We start from the raw sequence: 15,574 nt of genomic DNA, 5'->3' as shown, positions 1-15,574 counted from the left end.
TATCTGTTTAGTCTGTACTAAAATTATTGATTGTAGTAGTTTATACGTTATTATAGACAGTTGAGCTGAGGTTGAGCCATTATACTAAATTGTGGTAGAGTAGTTTATACAATTAACATAATTATGCATGTATATGTACAGTCCATGCATGCAGGTGGATATTTACAGATTAGAAGTCATGCAAGTAAGTGACAATACTTTTCATAAACACACTAAGCAAATAATGACGTACCTTCACAGAGAGGCTCCTCCTCTGACCACTCCCCATTATCCATGCACACTAGCAGGGCCACGCCCTCCAGAGTGTAGTTGTCCTGACAAGAATAGGCAGCTACGGAACCCCTAAGGGTGGAGTCAAGGCTCACCATGCCATTGGTCGGATTACTCAATGAACCACAATCTACAGCTGTGTATGAGGGATTGTTGAAGAGATTAAATACGAAGCAATATTACTATTTGATCTACAAAAGTATTCAATTGATGAGAGTAGCATAAACAGTGTAGTGCGTCTCATTTTGAAGAGAGTATCATGGCATATCTAATTGTCCAACTAATTGCTCATAATTTTAATAATGCCACAAGACAAAAACTCACGTTGACATGCTCCATTCTCTCCTGACCACACCCCTCCCACCTCACACACTCTCACAGAGCTGGCCAGAGGTTGTACTCTGAATCCTGTCTCACAACTATAAGCAGCCTCAGAGAGATAGACTGTGCCAGTAGAGTCCACTGTACCATCAGAGATAGCAGGGGGTGGTCCACAGTCCTCAACTGAGAAGTTTAGTAAATAAAAATCAGGTAAAATAGAGCTAGTACTATATATCCTGAAAAGCTTGCGCACATCTATTCATTACTACACACACATGCGCACACACACACAGCACAAACATAATTATACAGTGAATCCTGTCTTGGAGGTGACTTTTTTCATCCGTTTTATTGTGGCTGTTGTACCACTATCTAATTATGATCTTAAAACGATTCATAGACAGAGATAGTAATAGAAGGACATGCACACTTACTAATGCAGCTGGGCACTGGGCCTGACCACAACCCAGTTGTTGGTTCACACTGACTAAACGCAAGGATGGAGTCACTCAGAGTGAATCCACGATCACATGAGAACTGGACAACATTGGCCGTTAACCGAATAGATGTCCCATTGATTGGGTTAGCTCTGTCGGGGCAACCGATCACTGTAAAGAGGTATAAATTGAAGAGAAATAGTGCAAACTCTATCATTGCCTTGTGCCACTTTATAGAGTTTGAAACTGTGTATGCATGTGCTCAATAAATTCTAGCTAACGAGACACACCATACGTATTACTATACAGATCTCATAGTATGTATTATAGTCTTGCAGAAATCACATAAAAACAATGTAAGTAACCAGCACACTTACTCTGGCATGTGGGTGGTTCGTCGGTCCAAAGTCCATTGGCCGCACATGTCTGGGTGGAAGTACCAATGAGGGCATAAGTCGGGTCACACAGGTAGGTGACGAGGGAGCCAAAATTTAGTCCTGTCATAATCTGAATAGCCCCATTGATCGGGTCCACTCGATCATCAGGGCAAGTCACCTCTGTTCAAAGAGAGAGGGAGATAGCAATAGCGTACATTAAGTGGGATAGAGATCATCTGTAGTAGTATGGAATATAATTATGGGTCGACCAACTAGATAGTAGTGCAAAATTATGACCATCCAATGGATAATAGGCCCATGGCCATCTGTTAGTGTGTGTAATATTATTATTGAATTGAATCAGTCTTGTTTTGTTTGTGCGTTACACGCCCTTTTACCTGACGCACGTTGATGTCTGACGGAGTTCGGCGACTTACTCTAGATGCATAAATATTTTATAACTACTACATATTAAGGTTACACAATAGTATATGATTCTAATTAGCTAATGTACAGTATAAGTAATGCCAAAGATATTACCTTCACACACAGGTTGAGTGTCAGACCACCCCCCCTCGGGACCACAGGTTCGTTGTCCTGTTCCCTCCAGTCTGTAACCAACATTACAGGAGTAAGTGGCCACTGCATTTAGACTGGTGCCCTGGCTGAGATCAACAACACCATTGGCTGGGTTGCTCAGGCTGGGACACACTACAGCTGTGGGAGAAGTAACAGTATTTATTATAATGTAATACAATACAACGTCTATCACATAAAGATGAATGCATGCAAGGTGCAAGCTCTCATGGAATTAACATTTGATTGATTTGGCATTGACAAACATGCTGTGTTTTTTCCTTTGGGGAGCCCTGTGAGGTAATCGGACACCACATCATTGTAAGGGTTTGTATGAAAACAGTGTACCTGCTATGGCATCGGTCAACAATGGAGCCATGCAGTGACACACACGCACAAAGCAGAATGGTTGTTAACGATGGCCCAATAACACACTGATGAATTCCAAATAGGTTTCAAGCGTAATGTACGTCAGAAGTTCCGAAGCAAATACGTCTGAGATATTGCAGTAAACACATACTTGTTTACACTATGATGTACATACAAATACAAACACACTTTGAATGAACATGCACATTTTAATTACGCTCACTACCTCCGAGTCATAATAATTATTGTATGTGAATCTTCCCTACATGGGGATTTACTTACGTTCACAAGTTGGTTCAGCATCAGACCAGTTTCTATCAGCCGTGCATGTTCTTGAGACGACACCCATCAAAATATAACCATTGCTGCACGAATACATAGCTTCGGAAAGGAAAGTGGTGACTGAAACAGTGACCAAACCGTTACTAGGCGACGTCAGCTGACCGCAGTCAACAGCTGTGATAGGAGATAACAAAATACAAATCAAGCCAGTGCATTGGACACTGCATTACGCCAGTATCATATTTGAGATTTGCTAGCCCTTAAAGCAGTATAAATTTGTTTATAGCTATGTATCCAATCAAACAACACCCTCCCCCAAATACACAGTGACGTACGATTGCAGACAGGGTCAGGTGACCCCTGCAGCGACCAATCACCATCAGCCTCACACACTCTCTCCGTTATTCCGACGAGATCATAGCCGTTGGTGCAGCTGTAAGTTGCCGTGGAGGTGAAGGTTGTCGAGGGGGTGATCTCTACCTGACCGTTGATGGGACTAGCCCGGGGACCACAGTCAACAGCTGCATGTCGTGGAAACATTTTAATGACCAAGCAAAACTATTCAAGCAATACACTTTTGCAAAATTCGGACTACCGTATAGCGGGTATATTTCGAGGGTATAAATTTTCGCGGATGGACCATTACAAAGGATTTCGCGGATTTTATTTTCGTGGTCTGAGTTCTAGCCTTTTGGCGCATGCGCACATCAACATGCAGCTGTACCTCCACACTGTTAGCCTCGAATCCATAATACTGAACACGCCTACTATTATAAATTTTCGTGGGTAGAAATTTTCGCGGTACAGGCTCAATCCGCGAAAACCGCGAACATTTATACCCTTGAAATATACCCGCTATACGGTATAATTTATATAGTGAATCTTATACACAGCAAAGACTTACGATCACAGGTTGGATCCAATCCTGACCAGTTCCCATTCTCCATACAGGAACGGATTGAGGACGGAGCACTGAGAACATAGCCAGAGAGGCAAGTGTACACTGATAATGAGCCGAAGGTGGTGAGGGAGACTGTGACTTGTCCGCCATTGTTTAAGGAGCTAGGTGTTCCACAGTCAATAACTGTGTGAGAATGTTAATTACAAATTGGTAATTGTGATTAGTAGTAACTATCATGTAAGTCAGGTAGGCTTACGTAATTACGCTGTGAATAAGAAATTTGCAAAAGCAATTAATTTTTGATGTGCAGAACTATATATACAACATACTACGTATACTAGATCTACTTTCATTATGTCCCCTTTACATGCATAATTATTATTGTAACTGATTTACTGAATTAACTAACGTCCTTCTGACTCACGTGAGCAGGTGGGCATGTCTCCAGACCACACCCCCGACCCGAGACAAGTCCGGTCTGTGGTACTACTTGGCTCGTAGCCAGTATTGCAGGCATAGGCGGCAACAGACCCAAAGTCAGTACCAGGAGTCAGGGTGACGAAACCAAACTGAGGGTCAGCAAGAGGACCACAGTCTACTCCTAATGGAGAAGAAGCGAATTATTCTACAGAAAACTCTAATGGATTCTGATATCATTGTGAGTATGCAACTTTTTGAAAGTCATCATGACAACATACCATTATGTACTGGGGAATTAAGATTTGAATAGTGGCACGAAAATTATTACCATAGGAAGTAGTATCTACTGTATATAGATATAGAATCAGAATGCACTCACTTGTACACACTGGTGGTGAACCAGACCACTGTCCAGTAGTCTGGCAGAGCCGATCCTCTGTTGAGCTGGGAGCAAAACCCTGGTCACAAGAATAGCTGGCTATGGAGCTCAGAGTGGTGGTGGTGAGGTGGACCTGTCCATTGAGGGGATCCGATAGAGATGGACAATCAACAGCTGAGGGAATGGCAATAATGTATGACAACAGGATTCATATACTACTTAGTGAACGAACATAAATATTTTGTTTTGAATAAGTGTGAAAACTGAGTGTACAATCACAGGTTCTCAATTGGTACAGATACGCAATATATACTAGAGCCTAACTCACGTTCACAAGATGGCTGGATGCCAGACCACATCCCAGTGAGTAGGCAGGTTCGGGTGGAGTCTCCAGTCACTATGTAACCCTCGCTACAGGTGAAGGTTGCTACGGAGTTGATGAGGGTGGTGTCGCTGTAACTCACAGCACCGTTGCTTGGGATAGGAAGGTCACCACACTCAACTGTATGAGGAAGAGACGGGTATAATTATAGTTAATAAAGTAGGAGCTCTAGTAAAGCTTGTCTATTGTAACAATCAATTCATCCTCAATTTAATATACGCCAGGTTAATGCATGTACCAATAGCATGCGATGTGCTGACAGGCCACCTCTTTATTGTATCCACTATAAGTTACTGTTAGGCTGCCTCAAGGGTTACTACTGATATCAGTTATAGTAGGGTACATAATACATAAATTATACTACTTATGCTGACCATGCAATAATAAATTACTCCTAGTGCACTCACCGACACACGTTGGTTCCTCTCCAGACCACAGCCGAGTTGCCAGACACTGTCTAGTATCCTGCCCAATCAGAGCAAACCCACTGAGGCATGAGTACGTGGCCGTGTGTGTGAAAGTGGTACCGGACAGAGCTACCATCCCATTGGCCGGATTATTGAGTCCCATGCAGTCAACAGCTGTAAAAGGGGAGACAGGAATAGGACGCAGTAAAAATATAATCACTTAATTTTGCAGGTTATGCTAAAGCCTCCTACTTCAGCTATACACTATAAGTGAATACAATCGAAGTTCGGCTAAAATAAAGTGCAAACTACAAATATTATTTGTAATACCAAACTGTTGGAGTGTTTGAGTCAATGAACTGCAAGTGTATCACTCACGTTGACATGTGGGTGCAATGGCACTCCAAAGTCCAGTAGATCTACAGATCCGGATGCTTGCTCCACTGATATCGTAGCCTCCCTCACAGCTGTATCTAGCCAGAGAGCTGAAGATAAAGCCGTTGGTAAAGATTAGACCTCCATTGTCAGGGGCTGAGATCGAAGGGCATTGTACAACTGTATGAAAAAAACAGAGAAACATTAATTAAACTTATGAAATTTATGCTTAATAATATTAATCATCAATAATGAGAGTAGATATATTATTATGGCAAAGGCATGAACATTTATTTCTCCAGTTCATAAAACTTAAGTGCCGAAGAGAATACAGTGAAATCTCACCGTCACAAGTGGGTGCATCACCAGACCATTGTTCGTCCAGCTGACACATGCGACTGGTTTCTCCAATAAGGATGTAACCCAAGTCACAAGTGTAGGAAGCTACCGAGTTGAAAGTGGTCGCTGAAAAACTAACTTCCCCATTGCTTAGAGAAGGGAGGAGTCCACAGTTAGCCACTGTAGGAAAGGAAGGGTATAATATAGAACACGTCACAGACATCTATTGGATATTCTTACTGATCATCCCAACCTGCTAGGCGGAAAAAATTCCGTGCAAGGTACTATCTATTACCAACTCTAATTCCATACACACTTGACTCACATCTGCAGGTGGGGGGACTCCCTGACCACAGTCCTAAACACAATGATCCCGTGGCCTCACAGGTCCGAGACTCCACCCCCTCCAGAATGAATCCTGGCGCGCAGGTATAGGTGGAAACCGAGCCGCGGGTAGTGGCAGTGTACTGGACTGTGCCACTGGCAACAGACAGCGGACCACAGTCTTCAATAGCTGACGGGAAGGAAATACAAAGTAATAATTATACTTAGGTTGTTGTGAACTCTTCAAGAGGCAGCCTCACACATGTATCCTTGCGTAACAATTAGAACTACATAGTTGCCTTGGTTAGTTTTACTGAAAAGAGATATAATTATGGTGAAAATACTACAATACACACAAACACACTCACAATCTCCATCATCCAGAATTGTAATATCAACCTCGGCTAGCCCCGTCACCATGTCCAGAGGGTTCATAGGGGTCACACTGACCGAGTACAACTCACTCTGCTCACAAACTGTATCTCCGTTTACAGCTAATTGAAAGCAAACATTTTCAAAGAGGCCTGTTGTCATGGGAATAGTGAGGGGTTGATCCACAAGAGAGACAAAATCACTCGTATCTATGCAGAATGAAATATAAACTGTTACGCTCAAGTATCTGCATGTAATGAGACATATCAAAAATACTGTTATTCTGATTAATTTCAACTCATACAGAAGATCACAATAATTTATGTGTCGATTACAATGAACTATAATGGGTGACTTGTTATTATAATAACACTCCTCCTACTCCCTTCTCAAAACATGCTATCCTCACCTGCTGATGATGGCTGTGTGTTCATCAGTAGGGTCACGTCCCTATCCAAGTTATTCTGTACGTTAGTCAGAAGGACACAGAGTGAAAGAGAAGAGGTTCCACTGTTTCCCTCAACTACACTCAACTGAGTCGAGGCCAGTTGTACAGTCACACCTGAAAGAATAGTTGCAAAAAATTGCACACATTGGGATATACAGTGCATGGAGCCCCTCTTAATAGCCACCCTTGTGATGAAGGGCCAAAAAAGCAAGACACCCAGGTCTCAACAAAGGCCAACCCAATATCCACACTCTAGCCTAGCTACCATAATAGGATCTATGAGAAATAAAATTAGAAAGCAAAAAATACTGTATAGAATAGCCATGCCCACCCACCATCGTCATCGAGAATGTTCAGTGTGGTGGTGGCTGTTGTTGGTGAGTCCGCACTGTTCACAGTGAGCAAGACTGTCTCTGTGTCCTCTACAATGCTGTCATTGTTGAGGGGAAGGTTCACACACACTGGCTCATCGGCTACCGTGATGCTACCAGTAAGAGGTCCTGGTATGTAGTCATCACCTAGAGTGAGGTATGGACCATATGAAACACTTAATTTATACTGACAATGTCTACAAAAAATTTACTGACTAAAATGTAACAATTATTATATCGGTAACGACACCGTTACCTGAAGCAGTTCCTCCTGTCTGTGTCACAATGAATGACACACTCCTCGCAATAGACCCACTGACAATGACCACACACATCTTGCCTGGGATCCCCTCTATTGTAGAGTAGCTCGTCTGGTTAAAACCAATCACCACGGCTGGAGAGAAGAGGTTAATAAATGCAAGGTGACTAATTAGGAGTTGGTCCCTGAGGAGTATAGCGTATTATATGGACATGGCTATCGGACAAGTGTAAACAAGCTGATAATTATTATAGTTGATTGTGCACTATGCATATACCAGCCCCCCCTTAAGCAGATACTGCATGATAATGCAGAGGTATCATAGAAATGGGATGAGAATTTATGAACACTCACTGTCATCATTTGTGATGGAAACAGTTGCCAGCGGAGGAATTTCAACTGAGGAATCGTCAGAGGAGACAGAGATAAAAAAGAACTCAGTTCCCTCGAGTATGTTGTCATCATTAATAGTAATGGTCGTGCAGCGGGTAAGGGTGGAGAATGGGATGAACGTGTGTGTTGCCGTGGTGTCAGTATAGTCAACACCACCTGCTAGGAGAGGAAGATCAAATGATTGGAGTTTTGGTACTCAAAATCAATAACACTGTTCACATTAACAAACACAACAACACCTGACTAATCCTAAACAGCATGTAGTACCAATCTTTCTTTAGCTCAACAACTGAATTGTGTAGCTCTATAGAATTCATTCATACCAATGGCACTTCCAGCGCTAAACGTGTTGAGGGTGACAGAGAACTGTTGATTGATGGTTCCCTCCACTCTGATGCACACCATCAGTTCCTCAGCATTTTCTATCACTGTGTACGAGTTTGGGGTCACCGAGTCAAACACCACCCTCACACCAGTGTCTGCAAAAATTCAGTAAGCACTAAGTACACACGGTTCTGACGACAGAGAGATTGAACCAAAAACTATTATATAAAGCCACAACTACACTTAGGTAAGTAGCCATGCAGTGGCTAAATGTAATTTACTTTGTCCATTGGTGATGCTGACATAAAGAAGTAAAATGGATACAGTCGCACTGAGTAGAGCCATAGCTCCGAAGATAGTCTTTAGTCTAGCTTTTAGCTCTTTGAAGTAGAACAAACTAAGTTTTCAGTTTTTGCATGAGCAAACTATGAGAGCAGGCCTATCCGTTGGCACGGAACACTTGTTGAAAGCTACCAACAAAGCATTCCATAACTGGTGTATCTACGTCCAGTTGTAACTATAGAGAGAGGAAGTTGCACAGGAGGTATGCAGCATTAGATACCAGTCACTGATAACTATTGCTATGCAGCATGCAGACGATGTGCATCACACTGACTGTGTTGCTGGTATCAATTACAGATGCCCTTACTTTTGTAAGTGTTCAGACAACAGTGAAGCCAAGTATTGTCAATGAAGCATATTTTACTGACTTACAGTAGCAGAAAAGAATTTCCTTCCAGGCTGGTTTCCCTCCAGGTTTCCCTTGAGGTGATCATAAAAGTAGCCCCGCCCTCAATAATGTAAAATAGTCTATGCGCATGCGCAGCGTCTGCCTCTAGATCATTGATTCTCAATGCTACAGGCCAACACAGTGTTTTACTCTTGATCTACCTCTAGATCATTGATTCTCAATGCTGCCATAGCTACAGCGTTCCATGCTGATATGGCCTGTAACTACTGCCTCTAGTCTACATAATTATTATAGCTTGTCCAAGAACATTAATTTTTAACAATACGAGATCCGGCAATTTTTGTAGACTAGAATATACAGTCTCGATCAGTTATAATTATATCTTCCAGCTATCATGATTGTACAGACCCTTCGTCTCCTCACTCGTTCTCCACGATGGATGGCAGTTAGGGTTGCTCCGCTGCAGGGACGTGGGGCTCGTCGCTCTTCCACAGATACAGCACCGCTACTCAGCACCATACTGGAGGCCCCCAAGTCCACAGTGCCAGTGAGGCAAGAGGCAATCACTAAGGTGCATTAGTGAAGCTTCTCTGTCCCCACAGTAGTTTTAAATACACATAATAACAACTACTAACTACATACTACCTCAAATATAGGAGCTGTTCGCTGTACATGTGTATTCTAGATCTAGATGCACTCGATCCCAATTATTGTATGACTTGGTGCAAACAGTCTATAAAATCTTTTTCCTGCATGTGTTCAGGTTTCTACAGGAATGATGATCTTGAGCATGTTCCTGATCATTTACAGCCCAGGATATGTAATGGCCGCCCTCATTCCATATGTCAAGACAGCCAAGAAGGAGGATGAATGAACAGTGGACACTCTTTATAAATAATTATTATGGATTATTGTTTGTAATGCTTGCAGATCTAATTTTACATTAATTTTGCATGCTGCATTCATGATTCAAGTAAACATAGACATAATTATTCACTTAATAGAACGCCCCCTATCTAGCTGGTGAAATACGCATTGCATTATTGAAGCCAAGAGTGGTTGTTAGGATGTGGAGCAGTTTCCTTACTAAAGCAAGTTTACCACAATTATATTATGTATGTGTAGCTTCTACCTAAGACTAGTACAAAGACAAAGTGTGAAAGCTAATACCTGATAATAATGAATAGAACATACCTGCTCGAATTTCTATTTTGTGTAATAATTATTCACTTGTCTAGAGGACAAGATTGTAAGTCAGTACCCATTAATGTGATTTTCTCGGATGTTACATGCATCTCATTCCGCAACTACTCTCTCCGCCCAGTTTGTACTCCTTTCCCCGCACTTGAGAATGGAGAAGTGTCCCAGCCCAGTCCTATTGAAAGATTTTCTTTGGCTACCTTCTCTTGTAACGAAGGCTATGAACTGCAAGGATCGGACACAAGAGCATGTCTGAACAATGGGTTGTGGACAGGCGTGGATTCTTCCTGCACACGTACGTGTACACTGAATGTATACTGAATCTGCAAATTTCCCACAGCAGATTCCTGTTAACTGGGTGGCATTATACAATTTGTATGTTGCCCATCTAATAGGATCGATGGCGTTAATATTTCTGTTACATTTGTATCTCATGCAGTTGTTGACTGCCTCCCCCTACCATTGCTAACAAACGGTGACATCAGCGTCAACACAACCACCTTTATGAGTACAGCCAGTTATAGCTGTGATCTTGGTTACCAGTTAGATGGTGATGTCATTAGAACCTGTCAATTAAACGGGAGTTGGTCTGGAATTGAGCCTGTCTGCAATTGTGAGTTATAGTAGGTCAATCCTTGCTTTACTAATTCTCTCCATCATTAAGTCACGTTTTTTCAAACAGTTTTATTATAGTTACTGTCTGTACTGCATGTTTATACTCTGTTTTTCTATAGCCATTGACTGTGGACCTCTCACTGATCCTGGTAATGGACTTGTCATGGTATCCACGACCATCTTCATGAGCACAGCAGCCTACAGCTGCAACTCTGGTTACACACTAGAAGGAGACATTAGTAGAACATGTCAGTTTAATGGATCGTGGTCAGGAGCTGAGCCTGCTTGCAATCGTAGGTCATTGTCACATTCTCCTTGCTATAATTATAGTACTGTATATAAAATGTACTTTTTTCATCCAGTAGGCTTTTTGAATCTAGTATGAGAAGGCTACCAGCATAATTATTTAAAACATGTTTAGAGTTGCATGGCTACAAACTAACAGCTTGTTAATATTCCATGCTTCCTGGCATAGGTTATGTCATACCTGGCACATCATTGGGTTCTATTTGCACAGCTCATGACTATATTGCTGCAAGTCCATCCTTACAGTACTTACTTGACAGTAAACATTGACATTCCTTTGTGATCAGACTGTGTAGCTATTGATAAAACTGATCAATGGTCGAAATTCTTGACTTAATGCATGTCATCACCCTAGCCTCCTTCCCCGGCCTTTGAAGAAGGCCTGCTATCGACTGCTTGCGCAAGCGCCAAATTATTGGATTTTTTTCCCGTAAATATTCCTATAATACTGAATACATCAGAGAAAATAATTATCCTAAAAGTCATACACAGAGCTATATAGCTAGCTAGCTAGAGACAGAGCTGTGTAGGTTTGTTGTACTGCTATTTTCTTCTGATAGAATCAGTAGCAGTAGTATAGTAGACTTTCACTAAAGTTAGTGTTAAATGGGCGTGGCCTGTCCATATAGGCTCTTACAGCCGTCACTCCTTTCAGACGATCGTCACTCACACTGTTGCAGGCTGTGAGTCTTTTGTTAACATAGCAGGCTAAGTGTAGCTATCAGAGAATGCTATCCGATGGGCTAGAAACTATCAATCGAACTTTCTATCTACTTCCTTCAATCCACTTCCTTTCGTTGTGATGTCATAGTTTTACTGAGCATAAACGATGTTATCCAAAGCCCCCAGATACCGGGGGGATATTAGCGCATGCGCAAGCAGTCGATACCAGGCCCACTTCCCTAGTGGGAAGTGCGGCCTGGGATCGAGGCTAGTCATCACCCATGCATGCATCAGTGTGCATAAATTAATTAATGCTTAATGCACACCCATAAAGTTGTCGACTGCGGCCCACCCCCCACATTGGAGAATGGAGGACCATCGTCTGTCACCATCACAACCACTGTCAACTCATTCGTGATGTATGAGTGCAATGAAGGATATTTGGCGCAGGTTGCTGTCAATACGATCAGTTTTTGTCAGGCCGACGGACAATGGTCGAATATTTCAGTCACTTGTCAGAGTAAGCCAAAGAGTAACTGCATGGAGTAGGACTCAATCTTCAAACTACATAGAAATGTTTAAGTTGCATGGATTATTGTCTACTATTCCCCTTTTCTCACAGTTGTCACGTGTAACAGACTCTTTCCACCATTTCAAGCCACCATAAGCTTTACATCCATGTTCAACTTTGGCTCAGAGGCAATCTACAGTTGTATCACTGGGTTTGAGATTGTGCAGGGCTCCGCTTCTCGTATCTGTCAGGCTAGTGGTTCCTGGAATGGCACTCAACCATCTTGTGAACGTAAGTTGATTTGCTCTGCTGCTAAATCCATGGACCTGTTTTTCAATAAAACCGTTTTTTGCACATTGAATACGAGTTTAATGAGATATGCATTCAGTAGCTCTTAAATAAAGTTGAGACTGTTCCTAGTATAGCTAGAGCCAGAAGCCTTCATTTAAGCTCAGAAAATGCGCTCATGCTGATGATTTCTCTCCCTCCTGATAATTATTATACAGGTGTGAATTGTGGTTCACCGTCTTCTCTCAGTAACGGCAGTGTGACCGTTGGGCTGACCACTTTCAACTCTCTAGCTGGCTATGGCTGTGACGATGGATTCCTACTGGACCCCCCCTCCCAGGAAATCCGATCTTGTACCGCTAACAGGGTGTGGTCTGGCCCAGACCCAACCTGTAATTGTACGTATTTACTTTTACAAGTGATGTTACTTTTTGTTTTAACAACAGTGAACTATAAGAATTTACTCTTGTACTAGCATGCACCGTATAATTTCCATTCAATGTTTTATGCAGCTGTTGACTGTGGTTTTCTGGCCCCTCCCCTATTTGGTTCAGTAGAGCTCAAGCAGGTCAACCAGACTAGTTTGGGGGCAGTCGCTAACTACGCTTGTCTCCGTGGTTACCAGTTGCTAGGAAACAGCAGCCGCACGTGTCTGGCCAACGGAGAATGGTCCAGCATGGAACCACTGTGTGAAGGTAAACTGTATGTGCATAGTGAAATTTGTAAACATACCGGAAGTGGGTGTCATTTACTGACAACTAATAGTTGTAGCATGATTATTCGGCAAAACTATTCTATACATAGGGGGTTGAAAAGATTCATGGGTTGTTGAAAATCCGCTTATACCTGCTACTAGTTTTAGACCAAAATTAATAGCTCCATTCAGGTATACGTATAGCTATTGCTCTGTTTGGTATAGATTCTCACTGCACTCACTAAAATCGCCTGATCTATCCTCCCATTCTCTGCAGAGCTGATTCAGTGTCCCGAATTGACCTCTCCACCAAACGGTCTAGTAAATATCACTTCAGTTAATGAACAGTTATCTCGCACAACTGGCTCCATAGCAGACTACCAATGTGGGGCTGGCTACGAGGTGCTTGGCAACCAGACTAGAGTGTGTCTGAGGAGTGGAAACTGGTCGAATATGGCCCCTACTTGTGAAGGTATTACTCTGCATGTGTACATAATTAAAGTGTATGTGCCTATTATCAGGAGCACTCCTGCTATTATACAGACAAAATCAATACGTCTCAACTAGCTTAAGAATCAGATCAAACACATAATTAGATTCAGGGTGTGTAATAATTATATTTCGATGTTGTTGGTTAATTGCACTTGCATGCTGGCTATAAATAATAAGCACATCGTAATTTACTGCATGTGTATTGTACAAAGGCGCTATACCTGCTGCTATGATAATTATAATTCCCAATATTTTGTGCAGATGTGAACGAGTGTATGGTGGAAGGCGGTGACTGCTCACAAGACTGTGTCAATACTGTCGGCTCGTTCGAGTGTGTCTGTAGCCAAGGTTACTCACCTTCCGGTGATGGGGTCTCCTGTGAGGGTGAGTGTTGGTGGTAAAAACTAAAAAACTGTTTGCTAATAGTCACTCTCACTCTCACTTTGCTTTAACGTTAAATAATAAAATGGAGCAAACTAATTACAGTATACTGTTTTTGTACCCGATAACTGTTCACCATGTATAACCTAACCCCTCTCCATTCTAGATATTGATGAGTGCTTCTTGTCGGAGGACGACTGTCACAGCAATGCCTCCTGTACCAACACACTAGGAGGGTTCAGCTGCTCCTGTCAGCAGGGTTTCCAGGGAGATGGTCGAACATGTATACGTGAGTAATTGTATTGCAGCAAATTGCAGTTGTACAATCCTTCAAAAGTGTCAATGTAATGATTTTCTTTAGTTTACTCTAGAATCCTTGTACGATAATTATAGAATATGCTTTTCTATAATATTTTTGACGTCAAGTCTTACAGGTTTACTGTAACAACGTATCTGTTTAATTTCCTATTTCTCATTGCAGTTGATTGTGGTCTCCTTCCTCCTCTTGCTAACGGGACCATCACCTATACCCCCGGTACTCTTGTAGGGGGCGTTGCCATCCATGAATGTGATGAGGGGTTCATTGTTCAGGGGGGTGAGGAGAGGGTGTGTCTGGAGGGTGGAGAGTGGGAGTCTGCCGTCATCTTTTGTTTGAAAGGTGTGTTGATGGTTACATACTGGCATAGGGTACATTGATTACACGGTGAGTCTAATTGCAGTCCTCCATGAAGTAAACAGTTATAATAACTAATTCAGAGCGTATAACTATAGCCACCTTTCCTCTATGTCTAGCTAAGATATGTTTATCCACTAAAAACTTGTTTTGCCGTTTGTTAATGCGTAAATGTCTGCCAGTTTTATGTCAAGCGAGGATGATTCAAAACATGAATATTTACATCCAGTACGTGATTTTTCTTCGCACCTTGTCATAGTCCATTCATAGATAGTTTACTTCAAATATGACGTGTATGGTTAACTCTTACGTCAGCCACATATTTATTCATGGTGTTATTGAATTTTGTAGCTGCAGTATAAAAAGATGTCACTTCATCAACATTAAAAATTAATTGATAGACAGCTAAGTCAGATAGCAACACCTAACAGAAGATGATAGTCGGTAGTATTTTAATTTCAGCAATTTTCTTAGTTGTGGAGCCTACAGTCTTCATTGAAGGTAAGTGTAGGAGACCCTCACTGCTACTACTAAATGTTCATTAATAGCTACATCACTGGCCAGAAGCGAGCGTAGTGTGGCTGAAGTCAATACTAACAAAAGTACATGCCTGGAAATTCTTCAGGGACGAGATGGGCGTGATGGAAGGGATGGATCACCTGGACCACAGGGACTCTCCGGGAGCAGGGGACCCCGCGGGAAGCAAGGACCACCTGGAGTTCCTGGACCTGCCT

General features: G+C 42.2%; 2 protein-coding genes across 11 annotated transcripts in view; one reads left to right on the top strand and one right to left on the bottom strand.

Annotated features, from left to right (window-relative positions):
• LOC135343941 (sushi, von Willebrand factor type A, EGF and pentraxin domain-containing protein 1-like) overlaps nucleotides 1-8,802 on the bottom strand; it is an 89,975-nt gene extending 81,173 nt beyond the window's left edge. For all 3 annotated transcript variants that reach the window (XM_064540981.1, XM_064540983.1, XM_064540982.1), the window contains exons 1-22: nucleotides 8,608-8,802; nucleotides 8,326-8,481; nucleotides 7,964-8,161; nucleotides 7,607-7,744; nucleotides 7,315-7,497; nucleotides 6,941-7,093; nucleotides 6,528-6,740; nucleotides 6,161-6,349; nucleotides 5,842-6,015; nucleotides 5,500-5,676; nucleotides 5,122-5,295; nucleotides 4,661-4,834; nucleotides 4,333-4,506; nucleotides 3,958-4,134; nucleotides 3,537-3,716; nucleotides 2,968-3,153; nucleotides 2,633-2,806; nucleotides 1,946-2,122; nucleotides 1,406-1,585; nucleotides 1,026-1,199; nucleotides 595-774; nucleotides 233-406 (exon numbers count right to left, since the gene is read on the bottom strand). In XM_064540981.1, coding sequence (XP_064397051.1) covers nucleotides 233-406; nucleotides 595-774; nucleotides 1,026-1,199; nucleotides 1,406-1,585; nucleotides 1,946-2,122; nucleotides 2,633-2,806; nucleotides 2,968-3,153; nucleotides 3,537-3,716; nucleotides 3,958-4,134; nucleotides 4,333-4,506; nucleotides 4,661-4,834; nucleotides 5,122-5,295; nucleotides 5,500-5,676; nucleotides 5,842-6,015; nucleotides 6,161-6,349; nucleotides 6,528-6,740; nucleotides 6,941-7,093; nucleotides 7,315-7,497; nucleotides 7,607-7,744; nucleotides 7,964-8,161; nucleotides 8,326-8,481; nucleotides 8,608-8,671 — 3,769 coding nt within the window. In that variant the 5' untranslated portion in view covers nucleotides 8,672-8,802. The remainder of the gene's footprint in view (nucleotides 1-232; nucleotides 407-594; nucleotides 775-1,025; nucleotides 1,200-1,405; nucleotides 1,586-1,945; nucleotides 2,123-2,632; nucleotides 2,807-2,967; nucleotides 3,154-3,536; nucleotides 3,717-3,957; nucleotides 4,135-4,332; nucleotides 4,507-4,660; nucleotides 4,835-5,121; nucleotides 5,296-5,499; nucleotides 5,677-5,841; nucleotides 6,016-6,160; nucleotides 6,350-6,527; nucleotides 6,741-6,940; nucleotides 7,094-7,314; nucleotides 7,498-7,606; nucleotides 7,745-7,963; nucleotides 8,162-8,325; nucleotides 8,482-8,607) is intronic.
• Nucleotides 1-15,574, top strand: part of LOC135343942 (sushi, von Willebrand factor type A, EGF and pentraxin domain-containing protein 1-like) — an 89,276-nt gene that overhangs the window by 51,769 nt on the left and 21,933 nt on the right. For all 8 annotated transcript variants that reach the window (XM_064540991.1, XM_064540987.1, XM_064540986.1 and 5 more), the window contains 2 exons: nucleotides 14,334-14,456; nucleotides 14,649-14,825. In XM_064540991.1, coding sequence (XP_064397061.1) covers nucleotides 14,334-14,456; nucleotides 14,649-14,825 — 300 coding nt within the window. The remainder of the gene's footprint in view (nucleotides 1-14,333; nucleotides 14,457-14,648; nucleotides 14,826-15,574) is intronic.

The sequence above is a fragment of the Halichondria panicea genome, chromosome 11 (genome assembly GCF_963675165.1).
Source record: "Halichondria panicea chromosome 11, odHalPani1.1, whole genome shotgun sequence".
Taxonomy (NCBI): domain Eukaryota; kingdom Metazoa; phylum Porifera; class Demospongiae; order Suberitida; family Halichondriidae; genus Halichondria; species Halichondria panicea.
The sequence above is the reverse complement of the archived record's forward strand: the minus strand, read 5'-3'. Positions and strand labels throughout refer to the sequence as shown.